Below are 27,230 nucleotides of genomic sequence, written 5' to 3' on the forward strand. Positions count from 1 at the left end.
ACACACACACACACACACTTTTCCCCTTAATGTTTACGTATCTCTGTGTTGTTGTGCCACCCAAACACCGACCACACTGAGTGACAGCAAACAGGACATCGAAATTTATTTTGCCAGCATACACACACACTCGCACACGAAACGGTCTAACGACTTCATTGAACTGCAAGCAATGAAGTGACAGGGTTTAAGAGAGAGTCTACTGACAGTGCACCAGAAAAACACACACACACACACACACACACACACACACACACACACACACATACAAGCGGTGGGGAGGACTTCAGAAGCTAGCCTCAGATTAAACCCTAAAACATGGAGGGATTGAGCCGCAGTGGGCACGGGAGATACAAGAATAAAGAGGCACTGATGAAGGGAAGAAACATTTCAGAGAAGGTGAGGAAGCAGTGCAGGAAGTTAAAGAGTATTTGAAACTTCTAAACAACTATTGCATTTACTGTGACTACATCAAAATAAAAGCAGAATAATGTTTTTCCAATAAAAGTCATCTAATGCTGCAGCCGGAGTTAGAGATGTTGAATAAGAATTAGCATTTGATGAAGTACTCGAGGAAAAGCAAACTATGCAGACAATTATGAACAACCCTTTTCAAAAGTTCTTCAATCAATCTTTATTTGTATAGCGCCACATCACAACAAACATTATCTCAAGACTCTTTTACAAACAGAGCAGGTCTAGACCACTCTATGTCAAATTATGAACAGAGACCCAACACCAAGACAGGATAAGACTCAGTCTGACCCCACCTTAATCCACCATGAGCATTGCACCTCGCAGTGTTTAGCTAGTTACAGCGGAGAGGACAAACTTCCTTTAACAGGCAGAAACCTCGAGCAGAACCAGACTCATGTTAGACAGACATCTGCTGAGACCGTGTTGGGTCTGGAAAGAGGGATAGAGGAGAATAAGAGAGAGGGAGCGGTGATAGTGATGAGACGAGTAGTAGTCTGGAGAGTCTAGAACGTCCACAGCAGGAGGACGTCTACGGCAGCTCAGAGGAACCTACGAGACAAGGGAGCTCAGGGACTCCAGAAAGGTCTATGGTTAGTAACTTTAATGGGACAGGGAGAGTTAAAGTAAGTGATGAGGGGGTTGGGGGGAAGGTGGTGAGATAGGATCCCAGTATGTCAGTGCGCCAGTTCCCCCGGCAGTCTAAGCCTATAGCAGCATAACTAAGAGCTGGTCCAAGCCTGATCCAGCTCTAACTATAAGCTTTATCACACACATCCCTTACTGCTTGAAGTTTACTGTGTCAGAAAGCGGGGACCTCAGCAGGCCACCATCAGCAACATGTTGAGACTCTTATGACTGGCTAGGCTCAACTTTGGCTCTGACTTAAACAGCGGTGGCATGATGTGTGACTTACCCTTCCTATCTCCATGAACCAACACTTTAACGTGTAACCTAAAAGTAAACAGATGTCATACATCGTCAATTTCAGGTACTTTAAAATATGAATGTGCTACATGAAATGCAATGAAACCATAGACTGTATAAATAATGGATGTAGTATCCGTGGTGTCACCCATCTGTTTCTTAAGCGCTGTTTTGAAGCCACTTGTCGCCGAGTGCCATATTGGGAATGTTGAACTCAAATTTTCTTCTTCCGAGCTAGTGTGACGTAAAGAGGCGGGGCTTTAGCCTCCTCGCTAACAGCTACAGGGTGCTCGCCTGTCAATCAAATCAGCCATGTCCTTATTTGGAAAAAAATCTTCAAAGCGAAGGAGTTATAAATAATTTCACCCCCCGTACAGTGTGTGCTGATAGAGAAATTATCTATTCAGACCTAAAGTGTTTTTTGAACCAGACTGTAAACATGTTTATTTCTGCTGTAAAGATCATCTTCTTTGAATGGGTGTGTATGTGGTTTCTGGTGTTTCTGCAGCCAGCCTCTAGTGGCCACTCCATGAACTGCAGTTTTTAGCACTTCTGCATGGGTTTCATATTTTAAGACCGGAGGTTGCCACTTGGTTTTCACAAAAGTCCCACCTCTGACTAGTCAAATAGCCAATCACAGTTTAAGATTTAGTGGTGGAACGTCATCATCTGTCCCCACTTGCTTGCGGTGAATTTTCCTGAGTTTGACGTGACACAGTCTCACACCCACTCTCTCTGACCTCGTGCAGGTTTGCCGGAAATCATAAGAGTAAAGTCAGGTTGAAAACTTCAGCTGCATAAAGCCTACCCTTCAGGACTTTGGGGGAAATTACGGGAGTTTAGTGCATGTGTGAATAAAATGAACAAACAGTGCTGATAACTTATGCATGCATTTTTCTTGTTTGTATCGGTGTTAATTTCATTAAGGAAAATTATAATGATAAATGTTTGTTAAGGACCCAACAACGTTTTTGCCGCTATTATCTTAAAAACGTCTACAGCTTGCTATATCAGACACATTTAGTACGTTTTGATGAAGTCCTTGTCATCAAAGATGCAGATGCATTTCAGAGTGCTGTGAACAGACTGTCTTTCTAGTGCAGGTCCATTCAGGGACAGTTGTAAAAGTGCAATGCGGCCCTTATATTGTGTTCATGGCATTTTCATTTGAATCAAGAGAATCAAAATAGCTTCACAGTGGTCACATTGAGAATGTTTAAAAAAAAAAAAATAGCAGGGACAGGCTTTTTTTTTTTTTTTTTTTTTTTTTTTCTTTTTCTTTCTTTTTTTTTTTTTTTTCTTCTTTCTTTTTCCTCTTGTCTGCATATATATTTCTGGTTTGTGTCATGTTTGTCACAAACTGTCAAATATTAATGCAATTTATTATTGCAGCAAAAGAAAAGAAAGAAAACCTTTTTCTTCTGTGCTTGTGACTGTGTGCATGCAACCATCACCATCCCTCTTAGAACTCTGGCCTATCTTTTATTGGCAGCTAATATCATGTTCTGTAAAAGAGGGCGTGCACACCTAGGTGGGCCAAAAAAAAATAATAAGAGAAAGTGAAAGAAAGATTACATAAGGATATACAAAGGGACAGGGAGAGAGAAGGAGAGAGAGACCTAACACACTTAGATGGAGAGGGACCATCTCACCATGATGCCAAAAAAACTCTGTGTGGTGATACTAATGATTAAGCAACCCTTAGTGTCCACAATCATTACTGAAGCTTGGGTCGCAGAGGGTTGCCGCCGTGCTGTGTTCTATTTGTGTAACAAGACCACCACTGGTGCAGATGAAACCACTTGGGTCAGATCAGCCGAGCGGTACGGCCCGGCACCCGGGCCGCGAGAGCAGTCAGACCGAAGGACCCAACCCGCCGCGGGAGACCCAGGCCAGGGGACGAGCCAAGGACCCAGACTGGAAGCAAGCAGGTACCACCGGAGCACCCAGGGCGACCCCCAGGTCACTCAGTAGGAGGAAAAGGGGGGCGAGGGGGGAGAGATCCCGCAGCCCCCCCAAGGGACACCCCCACAACACCGCCCCCACAGCCCCCCAAGACGGAGCCAAAGGAGCCACCAGGGCCGAGGGGGCCCGGCACCAGGAGCAGACAGCCAGGCAGACGGGCAGGACCAGGACCAGAGCCCGCCAACCGGCGCGCCGGAGCGGGGGGAGGGCGGAGGCGGCAGGGCCAATCCCCCCTGCCCCCCCCTCAGACGGCCTGACCACTCCCCCCAGCAAAGAGTGAAATATTGACTATTTGAACACTTGGTAGAACCCTGATACTGATATCTGATCGACTACATGAATTTTTTAAAGAGAGGAAATGTTTTGGCAAAAATCAAAGACTAAAATGTTTTGAGTTTCGTCGACTAAAGCTAGACTAAAACTATAAAGGGTTGAAAAGACTAAAATGTGACAGAAACTAACAGGCATTTTCGTCTAAAGACTAACAGCCGCTAAAATGAACACTGGTTTGTATCCCTAAAGAGGTTTTATTTTGGACTCTGCCACTGACAGTCAAAAATATAATATCAGGATGTCCTGACAGAATGCAAAAGGACTTATCATGAATAGTACAAAGTTAGATTTGGATTGACAAACATACATTTAAACTGAGAGGGTGCGATATCCTCACAACGTCTTATACTCACATACTGTGTTGTCTTAGCTTCATGTAAAGAAATAGCTGAAGAAGATTAAGACAATACGGAGAAGGATAGTCGAGGAGATACGGGGGGTTCATAAAGGAAGAATAAACGTGAAATAGAAAGAGATAAAGAGATCAGGGAGAAGTTCTTACTGATTCTGACACCAAGAAGCTCTCATTCATTCAGCTGATTGTTCTCATTTCAGAGTGTGATTGTTTTTCTGCACAGGAAAGGCTTTACATTTGACATATCCTTCTGCACACACACACACACACACACACACACACACACACTCGCTAAGAGGGGTCCTGCCCAATATGAAGGCATAAAATCTGAATAATTTCACAGATAATTTGGTTGTCACAGCCAGGCAGTAGTAATAACAACTTTAGAGAGAGAAAGAGGACAATAAGAAAGAGGAGAAAGAGCATGACGAATCACCCAAGGCCAATTGCTGTGTCTAAGCTAGAGTGGTGTTTGTGGGGGGAAAAAACAGCTTCTTTTTAAGCTTGTTGGAAGAAAGGAGGATGTTTCTTATTCCTCCTTTCCTCACTCCTAAATCCCTCTTCCCCTTCTTGTGCATCATGCGGTGTGACCCTTTAGAAATGACAAAGAGTTAAGCATGGCGGCAGGATGATAGCACGGCCAGACTTTGGCAGCAGTGGCATAAATAGTGAGGTAGCTGCTGTATTTCTAATGATACACTTAGAAACCAATTGAGAATGTGCAGCATATCTAACAGGCAGGTGGCTTTCATCACCTCAGATAGAACTTACCACAACCTTTGGATGTGTGTGTGTGTGTGTGTATGTGTGTAGTGCTGAATTTGTGTCCTATACATTATTCACATCCTTCAGCCGCCCACATCTGTTCATTTCTCTGGACGACACACACACCCCTCTGTTAGACAATAATTACTATGCTGCCAAGAGCACACACACACACACACACACACACACACACACACACACACACACACACACACACACACACACACACACACACACACATCCACATGAGGAGCTCTGGCACCTATATCAACCTCTAACAATGAATTCACATGGGATATTGTGTGTTAGAAGCACTGTTTGTCATCCAGCAGCACCAGTGTTCGCACACAAATCATAATCACATGTATGGCTGCGCCCAAAGTCACACACCCGTGCCCCTCTGCGTACACACACAAATCATAATGACACGTATGGCTGCATATACACAAAAAAAACCTGTGCAAGGTTCCACAAGCATAATGTCACGGCTCTCTGATGCCATATGAAAGGCTCATTGCTGCTTCATTCACAGGATGGACACACAAAAGAGTTGTGTGTTAGCTTAGAGAAACAGGGCATGAACCAGGCAGGCGCGGGCTCCAGCATGTATGAATGATTGTCGTATTCCTGTGAGCTTGTGTGCCTGTGTTTGTGCAACAGAGAGAGGAGGGTGAGTGTGTGTTTCTGCATCATCCCTTCCTCTTTTTGTGCTCACATGTTGTGTGCATCTGTTTCTGTGTGTGTGTGTGTGTGTGTGTGTGTGTGTGTGTGTGTGTGTGTGTGGAAGAGAGAGAGAGGGAGATGGAGAGAAAAGCAGGGAGTCTTTTCTGTAGTGTCAGCCTTTGATCAATGTCCCTGTGTGTGTGTATGCGTGTGTGTATATATAGCTGTGTGTGTGTGCGTGTGAAAGCCAGCCCCTGGTGTCTTGGAGGCAGGATGAAACACTGTGCCTCTATCCGGGACTCACAGAACACCCACTATCCTTCTCTCCCTCTCCTTTACTCTCTCTCTCTTCCCCCCCCTCTCCCCGTCATTCCTTACCACAGCCATTTTAAAGACTATTCATGCAGAGCCGCGCTTTCATCTTGCAGTGCTGCGTTTTAACCAGCTCCTCAGTTTTTGTCGAGCCTTTTATCAGATTAAAGAGGAAGAGGAGGACGGGTGAAGAGGCCCGCTGTTGTGCATGGACTCACAGTCAGATGGACGCAGCATGGAGGTGCAGGAAAGACGACAGCTTTGACTGTAAAGGGATAACGCTCAGACGTCTTTGAGCACAGATTTTAAGAGTAGTAACTTCTAAGCAGCATAAGATCTCGCCTCAAACATTCACTCTGTAATGATGAACATTACATTTCATGTGGACTTCATATGAACACTGCTTTCATATTTTGTGCGAGAACCTCGGCTGACTTAGAGGGATTGCTGTGTGTGGCTTTAATTAGCTTTATTAATGACCTCATAAGCATAATTGGTTATGTTTAATATATCACAGTGATTACAGTAGGGCATTAGGCAGCTTATTTGCCTCTTGTTTGTGCATGGCTTAATTAATGTACCCAACCATGCAGCTTATTTATAAGCGGTAGGATTTTTAAAGTGAAGCACAACCTGCATGGTGATGTCCGCTTTGATAGTCTCTTTGTTTCTGTGGATCGTCTGAGAAGATAAAGAATGATTGATTTGCTGCACTTGTTGCACAATAATTTTGTGCGCCTTGATTGATATTAGTACTTACTTTGAGCATGGTAAATATATAAAGGCTGATTTATACTTCTGCATTGAATCAATGGCGTAGCCTACGCCGGAGGTCCACATGGCTCCCGTACCTACGCAGAGGCCTACACACCTAGCTGACGTGCACCTCCTCCAAAATGTAACTACGATACTAAGATACTAAGATAAGATACTCCTTTATTCATCCTGCAACAGGGACATTCATGGAGTTAGAGCAGCAAACAAGAAGGGGTACAGTACAAGAATTTCAACAAGAATATATATAGAAAAGAAATGCCCATCAGAGATGACAGCTTGGCCATAATTCTCCTGTCAGCCACCACCTCCACAGGGTCCAGGACTGAGCTGGCCTTCTTCACCAGTTAGTTCAGTCTTGCTCTCCTGTATCCTGTCCGCCCACAGCAGGTTCGTGTCCGGTGTTAGCTCTGTTAGCATGATGCTACTCTGCCAGTAATCCCTCTGGTGCTGGGTTAGCTCGTCCACCTTATCATAGATAGATCTTACATTCCCCATAACGGTGGGTGGAAGGACAGGTCCATGTCGTCTTTTCTTAGTTTGCACCTCAGTACCAGCACGTCATCCTTGCCTCCTTCTCCTCAGCTCGCAGGGAACATGGGGCCTAGCATCACTTAGCATCGACATGCTACGGGCTGCTGATCTCGTATGTAAACAATGCGACCATGGTTAAACAGGATCTCTGGACACACACAGGAACAAAAATAGTAAAAACACCCCTGCAAACGAAACCAGTTTGGTGTCCATGGCCAACAAATGAGTCATTAAAAGTCATGACAGGCTCCAAATACAAAGAGAACTAAACAGATACGAAAAAAAAGGTCAAAAAAAGAACAAAGAAGAGAGAGCTGCTGCAACAAGCAGCCACTCAAACGGTCGAATTGACGCGGACCACAAGCCCTGTGATTGGTCCGCTCGGCGGCATTGTATTTAATCTCCCTCTCTATTCTTCATGTAATCATGTCTGTATGATAAACAGCAACATGTATCAGCTGTAGATTAACAGAACACGCTCCTAATCTCTGTGGAAAAGTAAACAGAGATTGTAGTGGGGCCGGAAGCAGGCGACCGGCTATCAGAGAGACCACACTGCCCTCTAGCGTGACGGCTGAGAATTGCTGAGCGACACGGACACATCAACGCTGAAGTATGTGGTGCTCATGTCCGCGTCAGCCCCCTGCTGCGTAGGGGAGACGCAGAAGTATAAATCAGCCTTAATTAAGAGGATAAGGGCCACTGTAAAATAAATTTTGGAGGTTAGGCCAGTCTTTTTCTGTTTAATTAAAATTCTGATTTTCCCCTGAATTCTGAGATTAAAGTCACATTTGTTCATTCATGCTCACTGTTTGCTACCTAAAGCACCAGTAACATATGCAAACATTCAGATTTTCTCAAAACTAAAGCAACATTTCATTTCAGGCTAAAGTTGTAGACTTCAGTAATTGTATGCACTATAATTATGCAAAGACTTCTGGAGCATATGAGACTTGTACTAACTTGAAGATGTTCTAAGAGAGTGTAGGTGTCGGATTTTGTTGTCGTGATAAAGTGGCAGATCATATTTTCAAAGGGTATTTTGTAAAAGCTCCTGTGAGTTTTTTAATTAGACATGAAACCGATTAAAATTGATGTTGATCAGGGAGCTGGTGGCCTAGCAGTCTAAGAGTGGCCAACACACAAAGGCTATAGTCATTGTCCCAGAGACTGCAGGTTAGACTCCCAGCCACGACCATTTCCTGCATGTCTTCCCCCGCTCTCTGCTCCCCACGTTTCCTGTCTCTCTTCAGCTGTCCTATAAGGGGGAACCTCCCCCCATTGTGACCTACTGTTGGAAGTCTGGGGACTCAATATTGGCAAGAGCATCAGAGGATCGACACGCACATCAGAGATGCTCAGATAGGAATTGAGACGCTCAGTGGGGAAAGACAAGAGAAGGGGGTTATTCACAACCTTAGTGGAAATCGTTTAGGGACACACAGATACGCAAATGTTCAAACAAATCTTTAGATAAAGGAAATGAATCAAGAAGAAGAAAACCTCTCCTCTTCATTTCTCTGATACTGTACTGACCTCAAGAAGGTCCTGATCAAGTCAGAGAAGCAGCATTCTCTCCCTGATGTGCACATTACCCTCTGAGCTTTCTCCCTGGGCAGCTTAAGGTGTTTTTCAACCTCGAAACTAGGGATTTTAGCTACGTGCGTTTCAACCGGGGAAACCAGGGTCTACATTTAGTTCAGGGGTAGATAATCTCCCCCATAAAAAGCCCCTGCTAGGGGGGTAGTACTTCTCAAAGGTCCTGGGTCATTCGGGGGGCAGGGCCTGCAATACTGAAAGTGTCTGATTGGTAGATTAACCTCAGTGTTTTTATTCCTCCCTCCGTCCACAATAACATCACACACATCTGTGATTCTCTTGATTTCTCTTTCTTTCATTAGTTTTTATTTGTTCTATCTTGTTTGTATGTGTGTGTACTTTTCAAAAGAAGAAGCTGTGATTCTCTTGATTTAGCAGCTTGTAACAGCAGTCTTCTCTCAGCCCACCGTGAATGCGTCTCTCCCGGTGTTACGGTTTTAAAAGTGACCCTGTAAACTGGAGACCTTCAGCTGAACGTGTCAGTGTTTGTGGAGTTTACACAGCTGTTGAAACACAGAGGGAGTTCCTGGGAATGCAAACTAGCTTAGTTTTTATTAAGATTTCAAAATATCCTCATCAGATATTTAATGATCGTCTAAAGACGTTTATGAGGGATGCATCCGGCTGAAAGTCTCCAGTTAACAGGCTCGCTGTTTAAACCAAAACACCGGTCGATCTCTGCGATCACGGCTTTTTGAGTTCAAAAGGATTTTAAAGCCGTGTTGAAACGTCTTTGTTACTCGCGCTTATCTCCTCTCACGTGTTGATTCAGTGAATCCATCTGTGATGAAATATAGCACCATCTAAAACAGCACCAGCTGAGTCTCTTCATGCTAACAGGCTAACTGTTGTGTTGCTCATAATGATACCTGCCTGTCCGTCTGCTTCTATGGTGTCATCTGTGATGAATGGCATTCGTCTTTGTTTTACTGCCCTCTACTGGTCTGGTGGTGTAGTGCATTTACTTTTTTTTTCTCCATACGTCACTGGCCTGATTTACACAATCTATCCAGGACTTCACCCGCAGTCGAAACACAGACAACAATAGGGGCACAGGAACCTTTTAGTTCAGGGTAAAGTAGTTCTGGGGGCTAAAACACCCCAGAACTCTTGGTCGAAATGCACCTTTAGGTTGTTTTCTGGGCCTGTTAGGGCTCAAACAGGTCCAGGACCTGACTGGAGATCACTGGTTTAAATAACTTTTCGGTTGAGAGTGGGTCTCAATCCACTGACGTCCATCACCTTCAAAAGCAAACAAGACCACCAGCAACAAGATTTACATTTTCTATAAATGAGCATAGTATTAATTCAGGCAGGCCATAAAGTCAAGCTCAGCCCACAGTACATCAGCTGATCTTAATACCAGCCCATATCAGCTGATTATCTTCCACACATCCAATTGGCAAATGTCAAAATGGGCGTTCTGTTTAACTGCTTCAGCCTGCCTCCCTCATAGACTGCTTTTCAACCCACGTCACCGAGCTCCTCTGTTTCATGCTGTGTCTGATTTAACAGGTGTCATATACTGTTGCTCTTCCCACCTTGGCTTGTCTTGAATGCACATACAAGGGAGGGGAGGTGTGCTCTCCCCGACTCATGCTTTGACTTTCCACATATGCACGTGGAAGGGCAGGGGGATCTCAGAACAGAGCCAAACCACCACATATCTCTGACTGCATGCAGATAATAATTCTCTCTCTTTGACCAAAGTGATCACGACTCATTTTTCTGTGTGTTTAAAACCACTGTGAGGTGTCTGTTTATCAGACCAGACAATGACAGCACACTGAAGAAACTGTCTCTCTTTTCATTTTTAACAACAAATATTTACAATGGGTGACACATGTGACTGTTCAAAGGAAGCAGGATGAGAGTTTTGTTGGAAAAAACTACACTACGTGTAGGACAAGATCAGAGGGGGATGTTGGGATGCAAATCTTTGCCCAAAGGGGGCGCCAAATTACCACAAACCGATTATTCCTCATAGCCGCTTTAAGTCATACCAGTGCTTGTTCTCACTGCAGTTAATATCTACATTCATACATGCTAACATTTTATTCTGACTTGCATTTGTGCGGTTACAGCTGCTGATATTAGTACTTTTTATCAGTCAGCTTGCTGTTCTCTTATAAATAGCCTCACTCAGTCGGGATTCTAATTTACCTAAGTACTCATTCATAATGTATGATCTTTACTTTACTGATGAGCTTTTAAAAAAGGAAAAAACATACAGTTTGTATAAATAAATAAATATATGAGCTATACACAATTCCATTTTAAACCAGGCTATAAACATTAAATGTGTTTAATGCTGTAAAAAATGGCATTTTCTTTTCTATCTAGCCTCAAGTGGACACTCAAGGAACTGTAGTTTCCTGCACGCCCACATTGGGGGTCACAGCTCAGTATCAACATAATTGTCCAGGTGTATTTAACTTTGTATTGCTGCTTGTATTGATTTTACATATACCACTCGTAACTTCTGTCCATTAACCAACTACTCGAAACACAAAGTATCCAGGCTGCACAAAATGCCTTGATGCTGAATAACTTGTTTGGAGGCTGCTTCTCATCATGTCCTGGCGTTACCCTGTAGAGACGGCTACATCTTCCAACAGCTCCCTACCTAAACCTGTTTTACAGTTTAATTAGCTCTGAACAGAGGAATAGATGTATAGCCAATTGTTAAGTGCCTGACTGTAATTTGGCTCTAATTGGAATTCTTGATAAAAGATCTTGAACACTAATTTGGAGCCAACAGCAGACAACACGCTGTTGGTTTGTGTAACAACAGACCCCAGTATCTGGCTGTATACAAGTGTTTAACCTCTACTGTATCAGGCTTAATGGATGACCTTTGCAGTGCACCTGCCTTTAATAAAGCTCTAATTAGGAGTCCCATTAGGATCTGAGAGGCTTCCAGTTAATGGGTACTTAAATGGAAAAGATTTAGGCCTTTGGTGAAACAATCGAAGATGCTGAGCAGTAATCATGAGAGGCAAAATGTCAGCTTACGACAGAACGGGTGAGGATTTATTACGATGCTCTGATGAATGAACAATTGTCTTATAGAGACACTGAGGCTTGTTTTCTGTCGCTGTCCAAATTTGATTTGCACACAGCATTTGTGCCTTTTGTGATCACAGATGATACAAAATGATTCCTGCAACATTTGACAAAGCAATGAACAAGAATGTGATGTTTGTGAAGTGTTGCATGCACAGAGAAAACATACTTTCGTGATTTTACCTGAATTTAATTTAATTTAATTTAATTTTAACCGTCTTGAGAAATATATTTTAGAATAACTGTATTCCTTTAGAGTTTCTCTTAGGGGAATTTGATGTATTTGAATATAGTGTTTTATTTCTTTATCTTGACTTGAGTGATTTTATGAACTGCCTGTTTTATTTTGCTGCCCATGTGAAGCGCTTTATAACTTGTCTTTTGAAAGTGCTCTACAAATAGATTATTCTAAATATATATATATTAAAAGTTCATATTCTCCATACCTTCTGTTGGCATTTCCTTCTCACCCAAACAGTCCTGTGACTCTGCAAACGCACAAACACTGTTGCAGTTTGTCGTTGCTTCGTGTCGGTTTTCTTCAATTTGGTCAATATCTCTTTCCCTCAGCACCTTGTGTGTCCTTGCTACACTGTCTGACCACTTCTTATCTTCTTTTCTCTGCTGGTGACTAGTCAGTCCTGTACTACCAATCTATGGTTTTGTGCTCTCCACATAAATTGGGAGTAACATTAATATCATCCTCCAAATTGTCTTCTGATGCTTTCCCAAAGTCATAATTCTGTTGTCAACATGGTGAAATTAGTGTTGTAGTTAAGACCACATTAACCAAGACCAAGACATGTCTGAGACCAGAGTGCACCAAGACAAGAACAAGACAGGGATCGAGACTGAGTCAAGACCAAGACCAGGGCAGGGCAAGACAAGACAGAGACAAGACCAAGACCATATATCAATGAAAAACCATCATGAGAGTTAACAAAATAAAAGACTTCTGTTTATTGTATTGAAGTTTGCTTTAAATACAATTGACAGCAACAAACAAGGTTTGTTTTTCTCTTTGTTGCCTTTCTTTTGACGTGCTTCCTCTCTTATCACAGTAATGACACAGAGTGCATCAGTGGTGGTCTCGACCGGTCTTGATATAAAATACAAAGTCTGTCCAGTCCGAGACCAAGACAAGACCGAGTAAAAATGCTTTCGATTCCCAGACGAGACCGAGACCTTAAATAAGCGGTAATAAGACCGGTCTTGATTACTACAACACTAGGTGAAATCATAAACAGTATACAGGATGTGCTACCCTGTCAAGGGGTTTGTCCAATCAGAAAGAAGTATTTAACATAGCAGGGTGATCAGTAATCAATCAATCTTTATTTGTTTAGCGCCAAATCAAACATTATCTCAGGACGCTTTTACAAACAGAGCAGGTCTAGACCACTCTATGTCAAATTATGAACAGAGACCCAACACCAAGACAGGATAAGACTCAGTCTGACCCCACCTTAATCCACCATGAGCATTGCACCTCACAGTATTTAGCTAGTTACAGCGGAGAGGACAAACTTCCTTTAACAGGCAGAAACCTCGAACAGAACCAGACTCATGTTAGACAGACATGGAAAGAGGGATAGAGGAGAATAAGAGAGAGAGGGAGCGGTGATGAAAACAGAGTAATAAGAAAGGCTATAACACGAACAGTAACATGTACCTCTACATGATAAAATGATGTCTGAGCTCCATTTAGCTTCTTTGGTTTCAAGGTCCTGCTTTTCAGCACACTGGCTCACCGTCACACTGACATGGCTTCACTGGATTCCTTAAAGAAACAGAGCAAACCTTGATGTCATTTGTAACACCTGAGTGCTTTATAGTCAAGTCAAAATGCCTGTGAATAAAATCGTATTTTATACGTGAAAGTTTTTCCTGCTCTTTCTCAAAGTTTCAGGATTTGTACAATCTTGAATTCCAGGCACGATGTGTTGTCATTTGTAATCCAGTTATGGGCGTGATTCAGATTAGGGTCACCTATATTTCTCAGAGTGCAGCCTGCTGTACTGTAAGTGGCTTTGTGGAGTCCCTGCTCGATGCCATTAGACGGAGTAAACGTCATTAAGAGAGGAGCTGAAAAAGCAATTTTGTGTCTCACTTCTTTTGCTTTCTCTGCTTTCCGTCTGTCACTCCTTTTCATGAGCGATCACACACACACACACACACACACACACACACACACACACACACATACACACAGTTAAATAGGGAACATTTGCCAGATGGCTGTAAATACTTGGGGCACTAATTCTAACATTACGTTGTCTCTCTCTTCCCTCCCTTGTTCCTTTCCTACCTGTCCGTTCCCCCTCGTTCCTCTTCTTCCTGCACCTGTTTTGTGTCCAGGCTTTCTCAGTACTGGGGATCAGTCTGCAAAGGGAAACTACGGCCTACTGGATCAGATTCAGGCTCTACGTTGGCTCAATGAGAACATCGGCCACTTCGGCGGAGACCCTGAGAGGATCACTATCTTCGGCTCCGGAGCTGGAGCGTCGTGCGTCAACCTCCTCATCCTCTCGCACCACTCAGAAGGTAATTGTAGAACCAGTTGCATTAAGCTGTTGGTCCCTGCACCATTCATTTGATTATTTTTTTTCCAGTAGGAGCCTTAATGTTTATAGAAAAGCCTTTAAGCACAAGGTTCCCGCTGGTCATGGGATTCCAGAAATATCCAGATTTTATTTTGGCGTTGTTAATAGCCCGGATCAAACCCTCTGAATGACTCATTAACCACCCATTTCTTGACTAATGGGTTGTGGCTGCTTACATGAATTCCACCTGATCCAATGACATTCCAGTCCCAAGCTATGATCACTCCTCGCTTATCTCTGAAATGTCACAATGTATTTCTTACACCGCATGTCTGCTTGACTAACTATATTTAAACAAATGGTGACTGACGCAGATGAGGGCTTCCACCTTTCAAACTATCAGTAAAGATATAACAAACATGTTGCAGGGACATGTGACATATTAGATTTGTGGAGTGTATTTATGATTTTTTTTAAATGTTTTATTCTGAGGCTTTATTTAAATTCTTATAATCATAGCAGTAATGTCCTTCTAGACCTTCTTTGTCAGACATTAAATCATATGCTCAGCCCATTAGGTGCCATGTCCACTGCTGCAGCTTTTTGCGCTAGCAGCTCCTGTTTTCTATTCCAACTATGTTTTCAGCACAAAGACGCCCTCAGTGTTATCCGATTTTAGCCTCAGCGCTCTCAGTTGAAAACAGTGCAACTTTTGGAACACCACCGCGCTCATCAATGTCACTTCTTGATCAAAAAGGGGCGGGACTTCTGAAATCATCTTTGTCAACAACATGGGCAGAGGTCTGTATGGAGGAGAAAAGTTATCACAAATTCTTCAAGGTATAATTTCAGAGTTTAGAGCTGCTGCTGCTGCTGCTGCTGCTCTGACACGATTTTTATGAATAGTTTTTACAGTTTCTTGATGAAATGCAGTTGAATGAAAGCAAGTATGAAGCATACGGTGCATTTCAAACAGACCGAACACTGGACTTCCACCAGACCCGTGTCCGGTCCGTCTCTGATCCGCTGTGGTCCAGCTCCGTGCTCTCTCATCCGTCAACACACAACAGTTGCGTTTTGGAACGCAGCCCAGAGCAGGACAGCGGACAGCTGGAGTCATGGGATCGAGGTTTTCCCACTGTAATTTCTTCTTTTTTTCTTCTTTTTTTCTTCTTTCTTTTCTTTTCGTTTTTCTCTTTTTTCTCTAGTCTGCATATATATTTCTGGTTTGTGTCATGTTTGTCACAAACTGTCAAATATTAATGCAATTTATTCTTGCAGCAAAAGAAAAGAAAGAAAACCTTTTTCTTCTGTGCTTGTGACTGTGTGCATGCAACCATCACCATCCCTCTTAGAACTCTGGCCTATCTTTTATTGACAGCTAATATCATGTTCTGTAAAAGAGGGCGTGCACACCTAGGTGGGCCAAATTTTTTTTTTTAAAAATAATAAGAGAAAGTGAAAGAAAGATTACATAAGGATATACAAAGGGACAGGGAGAGAGAAGGAGAGAGAGACCTAACACACTTAGATGGAGAGGGACCATCTCACCATGATGCCAAAAAAAAATCTGTGTGGTGATACTAATGATTAAGCAACCCTTAGTGTCCACAATCATTACTGAAGCTTGGGTCGCAGAGGGTTGCCGCCGTGCTGTGTTCTATTTGTGTAACAAGACCACAGTCAGACCGAAGGACCCAACCCGCCGCGGGAGACCCTGGCCAGGGGACAAGCCAAGGACCCAGACCGGAAGCAAACAGGTACCGCCGGAGCACCCAGGGCGTCCCCCAGGTCACCCAGTAGGAGGAAAGGGGGGCGAGGGGGGAGAGATCCCACAGCCCCCCCAAGGGACATCCCCCCGCTGTAATTTCTGAATCAAGGATTCTCCTCCTCCTCTACTCATCCATGTTGTCTTTCTGGTCCTCTGAAAACCTCTGACCTGTTGACTCCAGGCCTGGCTCCGCTCATCATGACTTTGGTTTGTTGTTGTAGTTAAGTGAAATACGATCTGGTGATAACACAGAGTGTTTGATTCTGAAAATTAACCGGATGTTTTCATTTTGTTTTGGTGAAACCTGACTTCCTGTCCCGCTCCATCTGCTCTGTTGAGATTGATGCGTCATGCTCTGGCATCCGGCAAAAATAGAAGTCTTGTGTATCTGATCCGGAGTACTCAGACCTGCCGGATCAGAGACGCAGCCGGAATGCAACGGAGCGGATCCAGTGGAAGTTAACACATTGACTAGAATAGAAACCTATCAGATCCGGTGCTGTGACGGTTCGGACACAGATCTGGTGGAATTTGGCTGTAACGGTCACTACTGAGGGAAGCGGAAGTGCAACAGGAATACTTTCATAACCTAGCTACGGTAAACGCTGGTGAGAAGCGCTCTAAATTGAGGATGTGGGCGCCGTCAGAACAAAAAACAGCAGCAGTGGACACGGCACCTAAATCCTCCAGTCCTGTGATGTACCCTTGACACCTCTATCCTCAAAGGAACACACTTCCTGTCCTCTGAGCCAAAGAATTGAAGCAGTCGTGGGGTCAATGAGAGAGTTCATGTTTGATCCGGGTTATGATGTCAGTGTCTGTGGAGGATAAATGACACCTGAGCACTAACATTACCCCCACATTACCTGACTTGGCGAGCGCTCCTGGCTGTTCTAACGCTCCACTGCTCTCCCCCTGTCAGTAACCTACATCCATGTGACCTCACGCTCCCCATTACCATCAACACACCTTGAGGGCTCAGTGTTAACATTGCACCACCAAAAGAGAGAGGCGCACAGACGGATCCACTTTGATGTGAAGTGAGATCAGTGAGGCTGGCGACCCACAGCCAAACGGCCACACACTCGCTCGCCTTTGATCACGCTGTTCTTGAAGCTGTCCTCTTCCAATCGGAGCTTGTCTGTTCTCGACGCTGCTCGAGGACTCTCCTCCAATATCTCTCCCCTCTATTCATTCTCCGTCTCACACGCACAAACTGCAATAGACAGAAACAGGGTGAAAACGGAGGGTGAAAAGAGAGATGGAGATTAGAGAGAGCATGTTCACACAACCACACATCTGTTTCAATCAACACTGTGTCTCTGTGTGTGTCGATGTGTGTGTGTGTCAGACATGTCCCTAACTTTGACTCATTCTGTGTGTGTAGATGTGAGTCCAAGCTTGAGAGAGAATCTATGTACTGTTGCCATGTCACCTTGTTTATTTAAAACATCCTCTGTTGCTGTCACTGATATTAACCCTCCATAACAACCATGGTCCTCATTGTCCCATTTTGCAGCTATTAAACTCACAATTGCTGTACGTATATTTATAAGATAATAATAGCCTTTAATGTGTTGCCCTTTAAACACTGTTAACCACTTCTAGCAAAATGACCGTAAATCCTCAAATATAGACCAGAACCATTATTTGCTTTTACTGCAGAAGTCAGTCCTTGTGTTAGAGGTCTGACTTTGCATCAGATACTCTACGTTTAAGATGTAGAATTGCTCATATGTCAGTGCATAAAGAGGGTATGACTCGAAAAGACACGAAAAGACACAAAGCATGTGTTAGGGTAAAATCATAGACTGTATAAAATACGGACGTAGTATCTGTGACGACATTCATCTGTTCCTGAGCGCTGTTTTGAAGCCAGTCGTTGGCGGCAGCCATATTGGAAATGGGGAACTCAACCAGTCAGAGTGTGACATAAAGAGGCGGGGTTTGAGCCTCCGAGCTAACAGCTCTGTGTTCCCGTCCGGGAGTCAAGTCAGTCATGTCCAAGCGGCAACCTCCCGTCTAAAAATATGAGTCAATGCGGAAGTGTTAAAAGCTGCAGTTCATCAAGGATCCGCTTGAGGCTGGCTCCGGAAGTACCGGAAGTCACATACACATGAATGGGGAAAAGACGATCTTTGCAGCATTAATAAACATGTTTACAGTCTGGTACAAAAGATGAGTGTAGTCTGAATAGCTCATTTCTCGATGTCCTCTCACTGTGAGGGGGGTGAATTTTTTTCTAATTCGGCAATTTCGAAGATATTGAGATTACCAGTCTTCCAATGAGAGGCACAGCTGCCTGTGGGAACACTGCAGCTGTTGGCTAGGAGGCTCAAAGCCCGCCTCTTTACGTCACACTGGCTCGACAGAAGCAATATGGCTGCCGCAGCCGATTGGTCTCACAACAGCTCTTCAGAAACAGATGGGTGACGTCACGGATACTACGTCCATATTTTTTACAGTCTATGGTCATGTCCTTATTTGGGCAAAAACTTGTAATCTTAATATCTTCTGAACCGTAGCGTTAGAAAAAAATTCAACCCCGTACAGTGTGTGCTGATAGAGAAATGAGCTACGTAGAGGCAAGCTGTTTTTGAACCAGGCTGTAAACATGTTTATTTCTGCTGTAAAGATCGTCTTCTTTGAATGGGTGTGTATGTGGTTTCTGGTGTTTCTGCAGCCAGCCTCTAGTGGATGCTCGATGAACTGCAGTTTATAACACTTCCACATGGGCTTCATAGTTTGAGACCGGAGGGTTCCGCTTGATAAAAATGCACCCCAAACTACACTTGAGAGAAAATAGTGTCTCCGCCAGTGTTGTTTGCAGGCGAGTCATTATTATTCTTTTAGAGGCCCTTTTCACACAAACAAGCCTCAGTCTGATTTACTAACACATGTGCATTATGGCTGGTTTCCACTTCTGTGTCGACCCTACGCAGCAGTGGACGACGCAGACGTGAGCTTTACATACACTACAGTCAAAAGTTTAGAATCACCTTCTCATTCAAGGGTTTGTATTTATTGTAATGATTTTAAACACTGTAGATTAATACTGAAGACATCAACACTATGAAAGAACATATATGGAATTATTGAATGAACCAAAAAGTGTTAAACAAAGCAGAATCTGTTTTATATCTTAGACTCTGTAAAGTAGCCCCCTTTTTCCTTCATGACAGCTTTGCACACTCTTGGTATTCTCTCAGTCTGCTTCATGAAGTGGTCTCCTGGAATGGTTTCTAATGAACATGAGCCTTGTCAAGAGTTCATTTGTAGAATGACTTGCCTTCTTAATGTGTTTGAGACCATCAGTTGTGTTGTTCAGAGGTAGGGTTAGTCCACAGTGGATAGCCCTATTTGACTACTGTTGTAATCCAGATTATGGCAAAACCAGATTATTTCATAGCTTTGATGTCTTCAGTATTAATCTACAATGTTGAAAATAGTTAAAATAAATAAAAACCATTGAATGAGAAGGTGTGTCCAAACTTTTGACTGGTCATGTAGTTCTAAGTCGGTGTGTCTGTGTCCCACAGCAATACTCAGCCGAGACACTTGAGGGCAGTGTGGTCTCTCTGATAGCAGGTCGCCTGCTTCCGGCCCGCTACGTTTTTTGCTTGTTTTTTTCAGAGAGATTCAGAGCGTGTTATGTTAACTTACAGCTGATACATGTTACTGTTTATCATACAGACATGATTACAGGGAAGAATACAGAGGAGACAGTGGAGGAGATGAAATGCACAGCCAATGTGAGGCTATTCAGGAAGTGTAAATACAGGACATACAATGCTGTCGAGTGGTCCAATCACAGGGCTTGCGGTAGTAACATTTTAGAGGAGGTGTCCGTCGGCTATGTGCATAGGTAAGAAGGCTGCGCAGCCCTATGGTGTAGACCAGGGGTTCCCAAAGTGTGGGTCTGGACCCCCTGGGGGGTCGCGAGACACAAATGGGGGGTTGTGAGATGTCTTCCAGAATGTTTTTGTTTTTTTTTTAGTTTTTTAAAACAGTACATTTTACCCATTGCCGTAAAAAATATCGACAAAAATAGTAGCTACACTTATAAAACCTTGAAAATATAAAATGTAATGAGTTTTCTGCCTTTCTTTTTTCTCCAGATGACTCCTCAGTTTAGGGTTAGTGAACAGTTAATTATCAAAAGCATCAGTAGCAGTAGGTTCATTCATAAAGGAGCAGGAAACACAGACACATGCTCATATAGGTAGGGTCATTTTCTGCAGACCAGCTAAATGAAGACACATTGAATCACTTTGAGGGACAGTGGGGGTCACGAGCCTTTGGCACCTATATTTTGGGGGTCGTTGGCTGGAAAGTTTGGGAACCCCTGGTGTAGGCTACAGCGTCGATCATATGAAGAAGTATGAACCAGACTTTAGAGTGAACTTTTTAGTGTGCTGAGACTTGGTGGTCATTAAGAGTATTAAAAGCATCATCACTCTCAAACTTTTCAGTGATCAACACAGAATTTCCACCTAAAGAATAACTTATGGAGGCACTGGTGCCCTAGCGATCTAATTTGCCCACATACAGAGGCTACAGTCCTCGTCGCAGGGGTCGCCGGTTCAATTCCCGGATGCGACCATTTCCTCCATGTCTTCCCCCACTCTCTACTCCCTCTCTACCCTTGCTGTCTCTCTTCAGCTGTCCTATCAAATAAAGGCAAAAAGCCCAAAAATCTAACTTAAAAAAAAGAATAACTTATGTCTGTGCATGAAGTCTGTTTATGTTACGGCTACTTTGACATGACAACTTTAATGAATCATTATGCAGGACAAAGATTTGATTTTCTGAACAAGCTGCTTTTTGCTAGCTTCCTCCTGCAAGTAATCTGGTTTTAATCTGTGAAAATTGTGAGGACTTTCCCCCCTCATCAAGCTCATCATATATTTGGAAATAATTTTGGCTGTCAATTTGAAATAATCCAATAATCGAAAGCCAACCTTTATTCACTCGTAAAGGGTGTGATCCCGGCCGTTATAAAGGATCAGCCACTAATCAAACACTGGTCTTTCTTTGAGGATTTATGGTATTAGCATCTCTGAAATAAATATGTTCATTATTATATATTATATTTAAAGCTGGGGTTGGTCGTCAGATTTAGATCCACTTTTTGTTATACTGGTTTAAATGATCTTTATGTCCTGATGGTAATCAATACATAATGTGTTCTTAAAAAAGCTCTTAAACCTGGGAAAACACCAACCAATCCCTGCCATCAGGAGCCAAATGATGAAACCAATCAAATCCTGTCCTGCCGTTCTGCCCGCCTCCTGCAGAGCGTACATTTCCTGTTTGTTTGTGTTTTTAACTTTCACTATGAGAATGTTTTGGTGTTTTCTTACCGCTGAGTGAGACATGAGTTGACGTAGTGCAAAACACAAACCATGTGCTGAGGACCGGTTTGAAATCAGCCACCATCATATGGTCGCGAAATCAGCGGCGCTCATGCATGTGAGCGGGGGCGTCGTTTTGGAAGAGCTCCGAGGGGAGGGGGGGAGGGGTTAGACGGAGTCCTGAGGAAATGCTACATTCAAATTCATGCTAGTTTTCCGTGACTACCAACCCTAGCTTTAAGTTCAAACCATGTTTCCTGAAAAATAGAGGAGAGGAGAATCAACTTTAAAAACATACTTGAATATGTTGAAGTAGTAAGACTGAAATTAATCTCATGCATTGCAGTGAGTATGAAACTAGAGTCAGGATTGTTAGCTTAACATATAAAGTCAGGAAGTAGAGACTAAAATGCCAGGTTAGCTTTCTTTAGCATTCAGAAATGCTTCAATCTCAATAGTAGCCCAATCAGGATTTGGTTAATTAGGGAATACACGGTAAATCACTTACTGACCAACCTGATACTTCACCAGGAAGTCACTACACTAAGCTAACGTTTGCAGAGAATAGGACTCTTTAAACCAGCTTTAAACCACTTAGTAACCTGAAGAGGTGTTTGTTAGTGTCAGTGCTTCAAAAGAGCTAAGCTAGCCTTTGTGCCAGCTTTTGTTTTTTAACCCTCCTGTTAAGTTGCGGGTCAAATTGACCCTTTTAAATTTTTATTTTAGGCAATATATGCTTTCCAAACCAGCTAAATGCACCATTTGACAGAAGAGGTGGTGTGTTCATTTATCAACATCACTTCATAAAAAAAATCTAAATCAAAATTTAAATTACAATAAACAAAAATCTATGTTATGTAAAACTATTGTATTTATATTTAGGGATTTCCAATGTACATTAAAAAAAGTTTTAACATGAATTTTAATGAAAAACGAGTGAGTTCTCCACATTGAACCATGATCTGTGAGAACTAAAGAACACCAATGGACCAAATCTTGATTTATACAGAGTTAAAAATTTGATTTTAAAAAATCGGATTTGGATTTTTTGGGGTTCTGACACTTTTAGATAATTGAGTATTCCTCGGGTCAAATTGACCTAGGAACATTATTGCCGTTCTGGAGAAACGAACATAACATGACAGTTAAGTAAAGCTAAGCTAATTACTTAGCTATCATCCACTTCCATAATTGCTGATGTTTTTTACTCTAAATAGTACAACTTAGGTTGAAAAGTGTTCTCTATAAAAATTACACTCAGTTTCTGATAACTAGTGATGGGGAAATGAAGCTTAGCAAATCACTAGTTATCTAGAGGAGTCAAAAAATACAACTAGCGGTTTGCGAAGCTTCATTTACCCATCACTACTTATAAGTAATTATATTTCTATGAGCTCTGTTTCTTAAAGTCACAAAGTCATGTTCGTGTACTAGAGGAAACTCTTGACAGTCATTGAGGTGTAATCATGGATTTTCAGGGCAGCCCTACTCTAACAGTAGAGAGGCCCTAATGGTTGCAAAAGCCTTTATTAACTCATGTCTCTTGTTGCTGACAACCAACTCCTTCACACTGCCATTTGTCCGTCTTCCTGCATCTGCGTTGTCATCACCCCATCATCATCGTCCTCATCTTCATCAGCATCTAACGGTGTAACATCAGCCCTCTAGACGCCGCCTGTCTGTCATGCACCCCCCCTCCCTCTCCCCCGCCAGGGATGCTAGGTAAGGAGTCTGTCATCCCCACCCTTAAGGGACACCAATCATGTCAACAACAGAGCGTCACAAATCAAGCCTGACAGCAGAGACGTGCAGGATGGATGGCAGGAGAGAAGTGGCAGACAGACTGAAGGGAGGGGTTGTAAGTGATACTGATATGATGAAGGGTGTGGGGGGGGGGGGGGGAGAATAAAAGAGGAGACAGTTTCTATTGTGTCCTATTGGAAGTGTTTCAAAGAGAAGTAACACTGTTGAGAAAGGAAAATGAGGAGGGGAAAATACTCTGACATGGCAAATCAGAAAAGAGAAGTAGCCAAAGAGGAAGGTACAGAGCAGGAAGGCAAGAGGCACTTAGAGAGTGACAAAGAAACTGATTTTGAAGACGAATGAAACACTACCTACCTCCCACCTCTCTCTCTCTGTCCTTTCCCTTTTACTTCTCTCACTGCAGATATGTAGGTATAGCTGTTTCCAAGCTACTTCTTCCCATAATTGATTTCCCAGGGAAAGGGGGGCTCTGCGGCTCTGCTTAATAATTAACTGACCGATCTTCAGCCCAGGAGAGGGGAGAGAAAGAAAAAAAGGAGTGCTAGAGGAAACAAGTGAGGCAGGCGGCCTCTTAACGAGCCACTTGAGTGGTTCAAACAGCACAGGACAGGCAGAGCTAAGGAGACAGAGAGAGACAAAGTGAAGGAGAGAAAGAGGGGAACACAGCGCGAGAGAGTCTTGGAGGAGAAGCAGCGAGCACAAGACAGAAGAAAATGGCTCTCTTGATGTCTCAGATGAGCTTAGTCCCACTCCTGCCTCGTTTTTTGGTATATTTTTGGAGCTACAAACACACAGCATGCTCTGTTTGAGATGCTGTGTGTCTGCAGTCCCATCATGTGTCTGCCAGCCTGGCTCAGGAGAAAATATTAAATTAAAAAGTCAAAATGTGTCATTTTTAATGAGGGAAGACTCTTAACATGGAAAAAGAGAAGGTGATCCATGCACCTCAGTCAGATAACATTCCTGAGATCCATCCTGCCACCAAAAATACTGAATTGACATGACATTTAGGAAGATCAAAACCATTTGAGCAGGGTTTTGAGATGTTAAAAGGCAAAATTTGACTTCATAACAGGAAATTAAATATTCTTTTTCCATCCCGCCGATCAGGTCTGTTCCACAGGGCTATAGCCCAGAGTGGCACTGCCATCTCCAGCTGGTCCGTCAACTACCAGCCCCTCAAATACACCAAGATCCTGGCCCGGAAGGTGGGCTGCACCTACACAGAGACAGCCGACCTGGTTGACTGCCTGAGGCGCAAGAATTTCAGGGAGCTGGTGGACCAGGACATCCAGCCGGCTCGTTACCACATCGCGTTTGGCCCCGTGGTAGACGGAGACGTGGTGCCTGATGACCCTGAGATCCTCATGCAGCAGGTGAGGGTCTAACACCAGTATGAAGACTTGTTCATAATATGATTATTACACCAAACAGAGGAGAGAAAGAAGAACTTGTTGCATTAGGTGTGAGTGTGACCTTTCTGCATTATTAGCGACTGGCAATGGTGTTTACCTGCTGGTGTGAACTCACACCCTCAGACACAAAGTGAAAGCAGCTGCTCTGTGGGTGGTGTGCTTAATCATTGTGGGATAATTAAACCCATTTTTTTTCTTTTTCTTTTTTTCTGTTTTTTTTATCCTATTAATCGTCCATGCACACTTTTTAAAGAAGCAGCTACAGATCTACATAAATCAGTTATTACTGATCATAAAGGAACTACTGGGTGTGTTAGCTTGCTCTTATGACTCACAGCTGAAGACAGTTTGTCCAATTAAAATAGAATAATATAAATATCTTGCAGAATAAAGTGACAAAAAAGGTTCAAGTTTGAAAAGAAAAAGACGAGAGAGAAGTGTAATTTACCCAATGACACTGTAAATTAAAGTCACATTAAACAGAATTAAACTGAGCTATTAGTATTGTTGACAGCAGAGTGTTTGCCCCTAAGATCAGTGATTGTAAGTGTTGCAGGATTACATTCATTTGCTTGTAATGGAGAAAATGTAACCCTTTAAAGAAGATTGTTTGTCCCTGAACTTGTATCCAACAACACCTAGTGATGCATTCATTACAAGAGTTCATTTAAAATGTGCCCTGCTGGTTTAGTTTTCTTGGCATTATCAAATAGAAATATATAAAATCAAAGTGACTTTACATTTGAATCACGAAAACAAACAGGAGAACAGAGACTGAACATCTGCACTGCTTTAATTTATTTCCCCTCTTTAAATGTTCTTCCTCCATTTCTCCACCAGGGGGAGTTCCTCAACTATGACATCCTAATAGGAGTGAACCAAGGAGAGGGGCTGAAGTTTGTGGATGACAGCGAGGACAATGATGGCATCTCAGCTGCAGCATTCGACTACACCATCTCTAACTTTGTGGACAACCTGTACGGATACCCTGAGGGTGAGAAATACCAACATTATACTCCTTTCAGGCTCTAATATCTTCAGTATTCTGTCCTCAGCCATCTCTCATGTGACAAAGTTATTGTTCATTCTTATTAAATGATTCATAAAATGAAAAGTTGACATGTCCAAGACTGAAACTAGAAGAAGATAGGCGATTCAAGAACATAATGTGGTCATATACAGTGGATAGCAAAAGTCTACACACCCCTGTTAAAATGCAAGGTTTTTTGATGTAAAAAAAATTGAGACCAAGATAAATCATGTCAGAACTTTTTCCACCTTTAATGTGACCTATAACATGAACAATTCAATTAAATTAAAAAATATATATCTTTTAGGGGAAGAATAAAAACTAATAAACTGAAATAATGTGGTTGCATAAGTGTACACATCCTCTTATACCTGGGGATGTGGCTGTGTTGAAAATTAACCAATACATTCAAACTCATGACAAATAGTAGTCAGTATCCACCTGTCATCATTTAAAGTGACTTTGATTAATCCCAATAAAGATCAGCTGTTCTAGGAGGATTTTCATCACATGTCCTCAGTTCATCTTACAACAAAAGCCATGATCCACAGAGAGCTTCCAAAGCATCAGAGGGATCTCATTGTTGAAAGGTATCAGTCAGGAGAAGGGTACAAACATGTTCTAAGGCATTAGATATACCATGGACCACAGTGAAGACCGTCATCATCAAGTGGAGAAAATATGGACAACAGTGACATTACCAAGAACTGGACATCCCACCAACACTGATGAAAAGACCAGAAGAAAACTGTTCAGGGAGGCTTCCAAGAGGCCTACAGCAACATTAAAGGAGCTGCAGGGATTTCTGACTAGTACTGTCTGTGTACTACATGTGACAACTAGTGATGGGGAAATGAAGCTTCGCGAATCACTAGTTGTAATGTTTGACTCCTCTAGATGGCACTCTTGGTTTAAAAATGAAGGCTCAATGAATGGCAATTCAGTGTGCTTTCAACCCTTTGTTGAACAGAGAGCGCCATCTACAGGAGTCAAAAAAATACAACTAGTGGTTTGCAAAGCTTCATTTCCCCATCACTAGTGACAACATCTCTCCTATTCTTCATATGTTTCAGCTATGGGTAGGGTGGCAAGAAGTGAGCCTTTTCTTATGAAGAAAAACATCCAAGCCTGTTAACATGTTTCAAAAACACACATGAAGTCTCCTAAAGCATCAAATGTTTTATGGTCTGATGACACCAAGGTTGAACTTTTTGGCCATAATTCCAAAAGGTATGTTTGTCATAAAAACAACACTGCACATCACATAAAGAACACCAGACCCACAGAGAAGCATGGTGGGGGCAGCATCATGCTTTGGGCCTGTTTGTCTTCAGCTGGAACCAGGGCCTTAGTCAAGGTGGAGGGAAGTATGAACAGTTACAAACACCAGTCAGTTTAACACAAAACCTCCAGACCACTGTTAGGAAGATGAAGATGAAGAGGAATTTCACCTTTCAACACGACAACGAACCAAAGCATACATCCAAATCAACAACAGCATGGCTTCACCAGGAGAAGATTAAAGATTAGGAATGGCCCAGCCAGAGTCCAGACCTGAATCCAGTTGAATATCTATGGGGTGGTCT

The 27,230-nt window shown here is 42.8% G+C and overlaps 1 protein-coding gene across 1 annotated transcript in view; it reads left to right on the forward strand.

Moving 5' to 3' along the window:
• The window catches only part of nlgn2a (neuroligin 2a), a 369,918-nt gene that overhangs the window by 334,012 nt on the left and 8,676 nt on the right, over nucleotides 1–27,230 (forward strand). The window contains exons 6-8 of the mRNA XM_034676019.1: nucleotides 14,126–14,311; nucleotides 24,310–24,575; nucleotides 25,455–25,608. Of these exons, the coding sequence (XP_034531910.1) occupies nucleotides 14,126–14,311; nucleotides 24,310–24,575; nucleotides 25,455–25,608 (606 nt within the window). The remainder of the gene's footprint in view (nucleotides 1–14,125; nucleotides 14,312–24,309; nucleotides 24,576–25,454; nucleotides 25,609–27,230) is intronic.

Source organism: Notolabrus celidotus, chromosome 23 (genome assembly GCF_009762535.1).
Source record: "Notolabrus celidotus isolate fNotCel1 chromosome 23, fNotCel1.pri, whole genome shotgun sequence".
NCBI lineage: Eukaryota > Metazoa > Chordata > Actinopteri > Labriformes > Labridae > Notolabrus > Notolabrus celidotus.